Genomic DNA, 11,667 nt, shown 5'->3' with positions numbered 1-11,667 from the left:
CCCCTACTCACAAGAGGAAGACTGCTTACTTCATCCTCAAGACCCCTGCCCACAATCACCGCAGAGCAGTGCGCAGACGCCAAGAGAAGGAGACTTATGATAATAAGTTCTTGGAGCTAGTTATAATATTCCCCACCTATATGCAGGGATTATGAATATGTATGTAACTAATGTAATAGTGAAAGTATATAAACCCGTAACAAATACTAATCACTCGCGCCTCTGGCCACGGTCATGCGCTGTTGCTTTTGCTTTATTGACTTTGTCCCTCAATAAAACCTTGTTATCTTGTTTAGAGGAGTGTGTTCGTATTTCACACGCATGAAAAAATAAAAGTCAAATCTCCCAGCATCTTCCCCCCACCAGTCCCTTCTTCCCTGTTGGCATTGGCCCTATTGGACACATGGGAAGCTTCCGGCAGCTTCTCCCTGTAGCCCCCAGCTCCCACATCTTTGCCACACAAAGCCAGAGCGGAATCAGTTCTTCCTGACCAGCCCTGCTTCTGTTCCTCATGTAGGCGCAGCTGCGCAAGTACAGAGCCTCTGTGTGGATAGCCCCTGGCACAGCTGACCTGGCCTTCCTAGGGCTGCTGCTGCCCACTGATGGCCCCTTACTCATGGCCCTCGTCTGCTTTCCTGAATTCTCCTCCCCCTGTGTGCCCCAGTCAGTCCTGCCCTGGCACACCAATGACGTGCAGCACCGCTGTGCACTGCTGATCTGTCCTGTGCGTCTCGTCACCATGCACTGCTGGGCTGGGTTCTTGAGGAGTTTTTCTGATCTGTTTGGTTTTGTGTTGTTTTTCTTTGTGTTTTTTGCGTTGTTCCTTCTCCCAAGGAACCACTGGTCTTGTGCGCTTCTGATGCTGCTACGAGCCACTGATTCTCTTTCTTGCAGTTTACCTTGTATCCTCCCTCCCATGTCTTTGGTTTCACCTCTATCTTTATTACTCTCAAAGTAATGTCATTTTTCTCTCTAGGGGTCATACCTCCTTTTCTTTTCTGTGCTTCCATTTCTGGTTTACTACCAAGTTCCCATGTTTTCTTCCCACAGTGCACCGAAGCATTCATCTCCAAGTCACTGATGTCAAATCTACAGCTTCTTCTCCCCCACAGATTTTTTTATTCAGAGGATGCCTAGGTCCTGAATGGGGTCAGAGCTGTTTGTTAGGGACACAAGCATCCACTGCTCTTTCTGCTGTAGCTGTGGCACTAGACATCATAGAAACAAGAAAAAACACCGAAACCCAGCAGTGTAAGCAGTTAACACCTAGCAGCCTACTAGCGGGAAGCAGCAATCCACAGAAAGAGGTGCAGTAAGAAACATGGGGCACAAGGACTTGGGTTAAAAAACAGTCAAAGTATAAGGTTCATCTTTGTGTTCTCAAAGATTTGTTTCCAATACCACAGGTTCTATGGGAAGAAGTTGGGTTTAAGTACCACAAGGTGGGTTTGTTTCAGTATATGTGAGAGAAATATGGGGTGGGAGAATAGGAGACCCTTTGAGATGGTCTGATTTTCCATACTTTGATGAAATGAGATCAAGAAAGATGCTCAAGCTGGACAGGCCACATGGAACCATCATGCTGACGTCACCAACTGGAGGAGCCGTTGACAACCGCGAAACATTCTACGGAACGCAGACTACGGAACATTCGCTCAACATTCTCTACTGGCTAGCAATTGCTTTCATCCACGCAGCAAGCCTGTAGAAGGTACCGTCTCCTTTGCACACTAGAGTGTGACGGAGGTGAAAATGGACACGAATGGGACAGAATGCTATTTCCAGTTTTATTCCCCCTATGCACAGGTAAATACTTTAGATTTTAGAGCGGGTTTTATCCTTGATTTTCTTGATATCTCCATGTTGAAAGGGAGGGCCATTATGTAAACTTTCAAGTTGACGTGGTACTCTGGCTATGTCACGGCAGCACCTGTGAATCAAAATACATCCTTTTCAGAGGTGATGAGAAGAGCTAAAGGGAATCTAAACTATATGCAATTTCAACTGGCCACAGGCAATCAAAGAACACAGAAGTTAGGAATCATGCCTATAGATCACTTATCACTTTCTTACTGGGTCAACATTATACCAATTCTGAACAAATAGACCACATTTATAATTTCTTTTTGAAGGAACTTCCTGAATTCCTGTAAAATCTCTTGTTGAAAACAAAGCTCTTCAAAAAGGGATTGTCCTCAAAGAAACCAAAAAAACCCTTAAATTCCACTGAGTGAAAATCAGGGCGGCTATATGGACTCTTGGTTATTGCCCACGTTTCATTACTGGGGGATGATTAGCTGTCACTGATGCATGGGATTAGCTTTGGCTCCAGATGCCAGCGATTCTCCGGGTGTAGTCCAGTTCTCCTGACTACAGTCCAGACGTGGCCTCTTTCCGTTCTAAACGTCTGCAACTGGGTGAAACCGATCTTCAAATACTCTAATATTTTAAAGTGTGTCTTTCTTGCCCTTAAAAATTCACTGAGAAACAACAGGTCACCTGACCTGGCATGTATAGCTCTCAGGTGGGACGTTGTTTGTATCCAGGATAGAAACCTGAGTTTACATTTGTCACTGTGACACTGTTACACAAGGACTACTGCATCATCTCCCCCATTTATTAAAACCAAAATCTCTTAAAAGAGCAGAGTCACCTTTATGGCAGCCACGGGGGTATGGGCAACCAGTGTGACTATCCAGAAATTAATTTTCCTCGGGTGCAGATTCTGTCAGTGTGGAAATCCTCTTGGATGTGATACTGTGCACCTGCTATGGAAATGGAGATACTCACATCTGTTCAGTGGATTTAGAGAGATGGGAATACAGGTGGAAAGGAGCAAGTCCCTTCAAAATACATGTTTTAGTCTGAAAACAAATTGACTTTCTGCAGCCGAGTTGATACTTCCAGTGGGAATTTGTGAGGATGAAGGCACGGACCCAGAGGTAGAGTGCAAGCTGGATCGTTTATTGCAAAGATTACACGATATTGGAAAAAAAGGTGTTTTTTCCAGATTTTGAAGTCCGAGTGTGACAGGTCTGCATAAGGATTACAAGTTCCCAAGTGTTTAGGTTTCTGTTTCTTATTGGGAATCTTTGTGGGGGTTGTTTTTTACTTCTCATTTTCCCACAGACCCGTGTACTCTAATAGTAAGAGAGTAATTGTGTAAGATGCGCACATGTACAGCAGATTTGATTCAAGAGATCTTTAAATGTTCTAAAATACCAGAATACGCTCCCACCAAGTCTTACTTGTACGTGCGCAGTAGTTACATCACGTACTAATCCATTAAGTCCGTTTTTACTAGTTCATTTACAGTATCTGAAAACTTTTCTCCTGCAGCGGAAGTTGAAGAACGTTGCCTGTTTCTGGGAAAGACAACCCTCAGGCTGTGTGAGGATCAACTGTGCCTTCCGTCACAGCAAGCCTCGTCATATCAATGGACTTTTCCTGCCACCTACTAACAGTGAGTAAAAATATTTTCTCAACAGATTTTTCATTAGAATTCAGGAAATATCCTTCTACTCTCGTTCTAGTGCTTCCATATCGTATATTAAGGGCAAGAAATGTACCATGGCAAGACAGTCAGGTATGATCAGGTAGGATAGCAAGATACTGAAGTCAAGGAATGGAATTGCTTTGGCATTGGAATAGGCTTATTGCAGGAATTTTGCCTATCATGTTACAAATCATCATAGCTACCACTGATATGAAAGATGAAGTCATGAACGGTAGCTTAGATTGCTGAGATCCACAGAGCAGGAATGTTTTATCCTTGGGTATTTGATAGATTAAATCTCTCTAGTACTGCTCTTTTCTGCAGATGCTCCATTGCCACAGGGTGACCAAGAAGGGATTCTGCTTCCAGCCCAGTGTCAAGGATCACTCACAAGTCTGGAGAATACTGTACTACCTATTCACCCTCCACTGATTATAAATCTCAGTGATGAAGAGGATGACGAAGAAGATGATGAAGAGAAAGGTAAAAGGCTTTTTTCTTATATAAGCTAGTAGAATGCATTTTGTCAAACATTACAATGTACTTCTCAGTCAACTGATTCGTTAGAATAAGCATCAGATTTGTAGAAAAGGGGTTCACGTGTTCTTGAAGGAGTTTTCAGGAAATCCCCAAATCATTGGACCTGGTAGTCACCGGATGTGAGTGAGGCACCATTTTCTAACTCCTGTGAAATGCCCAGCTGAATGTTTCAACAGTGGTATAACTCACATTCCTCTTTCTCATTAACTAGCCCCTTCCTTGTTTACCTGAATGTGAATATTTATATATTTAGGTCCTTCTGTTTTAAAAGTTTTTAAATGTGGTTGAACCATTCAGTGAATCTCATTTAGAGATGAGAGATCCATACGGAAGGGATGAATTGCACATTCCCAGTGAGAGGAAACGAGAGAACAACCTGCTCTAAGGCACACACTGCACAAATTATGCATTTGACTGTTAGGAACTGTGGAAGGTCTCTGTCTAGCTATCTCCTAATCTCTTAAAAATATTTCCCACAGATGTTTCTGACTGGGTGCCTAAGACTACTGAGGATATCGAAGAGGAAAGAGCAATAAAGGAAATATGCTATAAGTCTGGTAAGTATGAAAGCAGTTGTCACTCTTTTCTGAGCAGCCATGCTGCGCACACAGTAAACTTTGGGGTTTTTTTCCTTCTTGATAATGTTCAGGAGAGCTTTACGGGATTCAGCAGCCTGACCAACGGCAGTCACCCAGCCCTGTGTCATCGTCGCAGGAAACTGAGCTACTGCCCTTTGAAGCTACGCAGTGGGACGTGCAGAAAGGCAAGTACTTTCCATTGCCTCGGACAATGGGTGCCACTTTTGAAATTGCTCTTACAAGGAGAAACTATGACACGGTTTGCTCCTCCTCTCCACTTTTTGAACTCAGGGACAGTCCTAAGGCATTCATAAATATCATAAAAATATTTAATTAGATTTTTCTTCTTATTTGTGTGTATGGGTATCAGATGCGTGGTGAATACCTGCGTCAATTGTCAATGGAAAAGGTGAAAATGGGCTTAATATTAACCCCAGGAGTACTTTCCTCGGGGGCACAACATCACTTTTTTGTGTAATTGTTCTTCAAAATCACAATTTATGTACTCTACCCATTCTAACGTTAAGAACTGGTTTCAATGTCTCAAGCAGGCTCTCTCTTGTAAATAGGGACAAGAGTCCCTATTTACACTCTTATAGGGCTATTTATTGCACCGTGAGGATGCCAAAGGACGGTAAAAAACACCTTTCCCAGAGGTGTTTTGAGCTCTTTGCTGGACCTCTCTGGTGTCTAGATGATGAGATGTAGTGGTACCTTCCAAGAAAAGGAGAGAGATGTTTCCCCAAAGCTTTTCTTCAACCAAGTTCTCTGAGGCTTTAGGTTCTGTGATAACAGGCACCTTAAAAATGCCATCACTTTAATCAGGCAGTATTCATAGTTATCGGGCATGAAGAGTGAATCTAAAGGAATGATTTCCCTGTCGGGAAGCAGAGGTTGTAATTGGGATGGAAATAAAAAAGAAAACCCAAAAAACGTAACCAAGTGAATGTCATTATGTATTTGACTGTTAGGAATTGTGGAAGGTCTCTGCCAAGCTATCTCCTAATCTTTTAAAAATGTTTCCCACAGATGTTTCTGACTGTGTGCCTAAGACTACTGAGGATATCGAAGAGGAAAGAGCAATAAAGGAAATATGCTATAAGTCTGGTAAGTATGAAAGCAGTTGTCACTCTTTTCTGAGCAGCCATGCTGCGCACACAGTAAACTTTGGGGTATTTTTCCTTCTTGATAATGTTCAGGAGAGTTTTACGGGATTCAGCAGCCTGACCAACGGCAGTCACCCAGCCCTGTGTCACTGTCTCAGGAAACTGAGCTACTGCCCTTTGAAGCTACGCAGTGGGACTTGCAGAAAGGCAAGTATTTTTCATCGCCTCAGACAATGGGTACCACGTTTGAAATTACTCTTACAAGGAGAAACTATGACATGGTTTGCTTCTCCTCTCCACTTTTTGAACTCAGAGACAGTCCTAAGGCATTCGCAAATATAATAAAAATATTTAATTAGATTTTTCTTCTTATTTGCGTGTATGGGTATCAGATGCGTGGTGACTACCTGCGTCAATTGTCAATGGAAAAGGTGAAAATGATCTCTTAACCCCACGTGTACTTTCCAGACATGCACAACACTGGTCTCTCTTTTGATTATTCTTCACAATCTAGGTTTATGTAGTCTAGTTCAAACCATCCTAAGATTTTTTTCACTTTATAGTATTGACTGACCAATTTTGCAATCCTAAATATTCCAGAGAATTTGGCAGATTCTTGGTTTTCTCATTTCTACATTTAAAATTCATATTATTATAAAAGTTTTGATGAGGTTTGTCTGGCACATGTTTATATATGTTTAAAGTACCGATGAGAGAAACAGTAAGAAATATCTGGGTTTAAAGCACATCTTTATGTATCATAAGATACATTCTGAGGCAAGGATGGAAAGATTTACCCAAAGCATTTCTTTGAGTTCTCTGAGGCTTTAAGTTCTGTGATGACAGGCACCTTGAAATCAATTTGGTCAGGTAGGACTCATAAATATCTCTCATGAAAAGTGAGAAGCCGAAGAACAAGCAGGTAACTTGTAGCTGGTTCTTTACTCTGGAGCCTGTGTCTTCTTTACTCTGTGTACGATGGTATTTTCTTAGAGGGCATGAGTGTTATAGCTCAGCTGGTGGAGTTACTCCAGGCAGAATGCAAAGAACAGCCAAAAGAGAGAGAAGAATATAAAAAGAGAGATGGAAGGCAACTGCACTGAACTCATGACAAGCTCACAGAGGTGGGAGGAGGCGAATGGCAGTGCCCTTGCCAGTGCTTAAACACCAGCAGCTGAAACATTCTTTCTGATGCTTTCACAGGTGACAGCAATACAATTCGTCCAGGACTGAACAACACATATAGAGAAGGAGAGAGTATGGGAAGGAGAGTACCAAAAGAGAATATTTCCAGAACAGGTTGCAGATCCTTTGAAAATGGAGGTAAGATACTTGAGCATGGAGTTCTTATGGCTAAACATTAACTCATAAATGACATAACTGTCTATACTTGGATCAGGCTATCCACAAATAAAATGTTTTTTGTTTTTGGTCTTGTCTTCCAGCATTAAATCAGCATTATTATTTGTTTTTTCCCTTTTAGGAAGCCGCACTGCCAGCCCCGAAGTACAGCCCAGTTACCAAACAAATGGTCAAATTAAATATGGTGAAACTTCTTTTCCACACGAGAGAGAAACCGGGAGAAAGTCTTACTTCTGTTCTTCAGAACCACAAAGATCAGCGTATGTCGTCTACCGAACTGTCACTGTCACCCAAGAACCAAAGTTCACTGGACCTAGAGGTGAGTTCCTGCTTCAAATGGATGATTCTTAAAATGCCTAGAATACACCTGCCTGTATTGTGTTACAGTCAATTGTGTCCCTGCAGACAGAATATGAAGATTTACGGTTAAAGATGGGCAAGAGTAAATTTGATCCAGTGTAACTTTCACAAGCAGGTTGCAGCAGTACCCACACAAAGAAATGTAAAGATTTTATGATAGTTTTCACAATTTTGGCTTATTTTTCATCTTCAATAAAAACATCCTTGGATTTTAATCAAGCTGCTTTTCTTGAATTACATGCAGTGTAAATTTCTGCAATTTGTTATTGTTTCTTCATATTATTTCTGTTGGACAAAGCACTGAGTTCATTCTTCCTGCCATTCATGCAGGATGATATTTTCCATCAACTTCTCTCCATCTATCCTCCTGCCACTATCCTCCTGATAGAACATACTATGTCATAAATTTGACAGGAGCTGACAGGTGGGATTCCGAGTCTTGTGTCTTCCTTTTTGGATATCTAGTTTGGATGTAATCATAACTGTACATCTTTTGCTTTATTTTTAATTTGCTAATAGAGCTTCACATAATCAAGTACATAATTTAAAGTTTATGTGCCTTTCTCCTTGCCCTGTCCATGCTAACTCTGGAAAATAGTTTGTTTTATCTGTCACTTCATAAAAATTAGTAATAAAGTATTTCAATAACCCTAAGTTAAAAAGGCATTTTCTTGAAACAGCTATCTTAAATTATGTTGAATCTCCATCTCGAGGTGCCTCCAAGTCTTTCCAATGAAGGGAACTTCTTTCATATGCAGAAGATCAATAACGTTAAGGGAAATGAATCCTAAAATCAGTACTCTGTCCCTGGGACTAATAGTTGGGGTTTTTTTCTTTTTGCTTTTAATGCTTGCTTTGATAAAATGTGGACAGATGAGTGCAGAAATTACAGAGAGAGTATTCTTAATGTGAAGAATACATCTTATCAAGCTTCCAGGTTAAGGAAAGGATACAGCATGTCTAAAACAAGGTGATCGGCATTATTCTCATAATAACCATTCCCATTTTGGTTACTGGCTTGGTTTTTTTTCAGCAGTTCCTGAGCCATCTGTTTGGAAATGCTCCAAAGTAAAGAATGAGCCTGGCAAAACCAGGATATTTTGGACACAAAAAGGAAACTATGGTAATACTGCAGTGTTGGGTGTAAACTGAAAATTTCAGGATTAGTACGGAATTAATAATGTGAATTAATCCACTTAGTCTGGAACTAAGAGAAAACAAGAGTACTTGGACATAACATTGCCTTGCATCTAAGTGCGTTCACAAGCAGGGATAAAACAGGAGGACTGAATTATGGATTAGTTTCTTCTAAAAGCAGATGATGCCTTTGGGAAAATTTTCAGCACAGGAACATGTGCTTTGTTAAGTCCCTGACAACCATGGCAGAGTGTCCTGGGTTCAGCAGTAGCAGTCATTTTTTCTTCTTTTTAGTAGCTGGTGCAGTCCTGTGGTTTTGACTTTCAGCCTGTGAACAGCGCTGATAACACCAATGTTTTCAGTTGTTGCTAAGTAGTTTTTACTCTGACCAAGGACTTTTTCAGTCTCATGCTCTGCCAGGGAGGAAGGAAAGCTGGGAGGAAGCAGAGACAGGACACCTGACCCAAACTAGCCAGAGGAGTATTCCATACCACAGTACGTCATGCCCAGTGTATAAACTGGAGGGGGTTACCCAGAAGGCCCAGGTTGTTGCTCAGGTCAGGCTGGATATCAGTTGGCGAGTAGTGAGCAGTAGTAGGTTTGTGTTATACCTTAGTGACTGAACTGTTCTTACCTCATCCTATGGGAGTTCAATTTTTTCGATTCTCCCCCCCATCCCTCCGGCAGCTGGGGGAGGAGAAGTGAGCTAGCGGCTGTGTGGTTCTGAGTTACCGGCTGGACTTAAACCATGCCTCGCTTGGAAGGTCCTCAGAGCCTCATGGAAAGCCTGCCAGATTACAAAAACTCGTTGAAAAGAGAACTAGAGAGAGAGAGATTCTGTGCTTAATCCTAGCTTCTATTTTAGAGGTGCTACAGGACTCACCCAATGCATTCATGGGTACTTCAGATAACGTAGTATTTATAATTATGTAGTATCTGATTCACCTGTCAGGCTAAGAAAGTTTTCCCGGAAACCAGGTCTATGCTCTTCCTACAGACAAACACACTTCAGGATCCTATAATGCACCAACTCGGAGGAAAAGAAATCCACAGGCAAAAACATTCTCCAAGACTAAAGCAACCATTCAGGTAACTGCTTGATAGAGATTTTGACTGTCTGGTCTCTCCCCACCTAGAAACCAAAATTTCACAGTAACAACTTCCCCAACCAAATCCCAAAAGATCCTATGCAATGCTGAGCAGTCTGAAAGAACAGTTAAGAGTTGTGTTGATTTGCAGAAATGGAATTTGGCCTGCAGAACTAACCCATAATTCCTAATTTTGTACAGTATTACTGATCTGAAGGCAAAAGTTGTACCTGCCTTTAAAGTGAGGAACTACAGGAGGGGGTTTGGCTTGTAGCGCTGGACAAAGCTCAGCAGAGACACTGCCTGAGTGTGGTCTATTTGTCTCTATTTGTCTACTTCTGTAGCATCTCCAACAGCCGAATGTTGATCAGCCACAGTCCTAATTCATGAAAGGAATGAGGCTAGTAAACATTCACAGGATGCCCTGAGGCCCTCTAATTACTAGATTTTACAGCTGAGCAGAAAGCAGATGACAACTTGACCTTGTCTCCTGTGTTTACTACTTAAACCGCTTCTGGAAGAGCGTATAGTTTTGCCATAGGAAATTATTCACAAGGTGTTCTGTGTTTGTATTTTGACAACAGCGCCAAAAAGACATGGAAGTGAACCACAGACGAGAAGGGTATGAAGACAAGAGGGAGATGAAGCGAGATCGTGAATTCACAAAAACCAGAAAGATAGGGGAATTCTTAAGAGGAGAAACCAAACACGCTAAGAATGCACATTCCAAAAATAACATGTAGGAAGTACACTGCAGCACTTCAAAAGTGATTAAATTTTAATCCTTCATCATGGCTATGTTACTGCCTTGTTCTCATGCAGATTCTTATTCCTGACAACTGGACTCTATAAGCCCAGCCCTATCCATCCTATTCAGATTTCTAATCCTAAGTACTCCAGTGTTTCCCAAAGACATACCAGCTTGGAAATTGCTCTAAGACAAAAGAAGAAAGACAATCTCCTTGTGAACTCTCTCTGCCTTTCCCATTACTGATTAGTATTTAGAGATAATTTTGCTTTTGTATGCACTTCAAGTAGTGCATATACACTAGAAGAGTTTCCAGTCTAGCACTGCGATATTTGGAGATGTGCCTTCCTCTATGACAACAGGCAACGGAAATTCATCCCAATGAGCTATTCTGAGCTCTCAGTTTGGAGCTGAAAGCCAATAGCACCATTTTATTCCAAGCAATACCCAGGCCAGTCCAGTGAACTATGGCAAAAGCATCCTGCTCTTAAATACTTTCTGTTTTAGGAACCGGGTTTGCAGCCATAAGCATAAAATACAGAATCTTTGAATACGCACGGGCCAGTTTGAGATCTGCTCCCGTGTCTTCTTTATGAACGCATGCCAACTGAGGAAGTGCCATGGTTTAACCCCAGCAGGCAACTGAGCCCCACACAGCAGACTGCTCACTCACTCCGCCCCCCCCCCCCCCCCCACACTGACGTGTGGGAGAAAATCAGAAGGGCAACAGTGAGAAAACTCATGGGTTCACATGAAAACAGTTTAATAGGTAAAGTAAAAGCCACGCACACAAGCAAAGCAAAACAAGACCCTCACTCACCACTTCCCAACAGCAGGCAGGTGCTCAGACATCTCCAGGGAAAGTGGGCATCGTGGCGTGTCAGAAAGACAAGCAACATCACACCAAACGTCTCCCCCCCCCCCCCCCCCCTTAATTCCTGCTTTCCCAGTCTGTCCGTAGACTGCCTTTTCCAGCTCGGCAAGTCAGAATACTGGCTGAGTCCCCTGAAAGTTTCCCAGTACCATTATCTTGGAGTGATCCCGTTCCTTGCCGTTACCGCTCCCGACACTTAGAAAAAGCAAACGCACCGCCTGCGTGAGCACCCGGCTGCCGCACCGTCCATTTCGCCAGAGACCTGCAGCCAAACCCCTCGCCACCTGGCGGCCTCACTCCCCTCGGCCCGGCACCGGACCCGCCGCGGGGGCTGGGACACCGACTGCCTGCCGCTCGCCCAGTCCCGTGAAGCCCAGA

At 42.6% G+C, this 11,667-nt stretch overlaps 1 protein-coding gene across 1 annotated transcript; it reads left to right on the top strand.

The window, feature by feature from the left end:
- The first annotated feature begins 1,546 nt into the window (after positions 1 to 1,546).
- Positions 1,547 to 10,420, top strand: LOC136006438 (uncharacterized protein C12orf50 homolog). Its single transcript, XM_065664457.1, has 11 exons — positions 1,547 to 1,696; positions 3,316 to 3,463; positions 3,821 to 3,979; positions 4,516 to 4,593; positions 4,686 to 4,799; positions 5,644 to 5,721; positions 5,814 to 5,927; positions 6,924 to 7,043; positions 7,204 to 7,401; positions 9,577 to 9,668; positions 10,252 to 10,420. Exons 1-11 carry the CDS (start codon positions 1,547 to 1,549, stop codon positions 10,408 to 10,410), a joined length of 1,410 nt encoding a protein of 469 aa, XP_065520529.1. The 3' UTR covers positions 10,411 to 10,420.
- The last annotated feature ends 1,247 nt before the right edge of the window (positions 10,421 to 11,667 follow it).

This window comes from Lathamus discolor, chromosome 1 (assembly GCF_037157495.1).
Source record: "Lathamus discolor isolate bLatDis1 chromosome 1, bLatDis1.hap1, whole genome shotgun sequence".
Classification (NCBI taxonomy): domain Eukaryota; kingdom Metazoa; phylum Chordata; class Aves; order Psittaciformes; family Psittacidae; genus Lathamus; species Lathamus discolor.
This window is presented reverse-complemented; position numbering and strand designations above follow the sequence as displayed.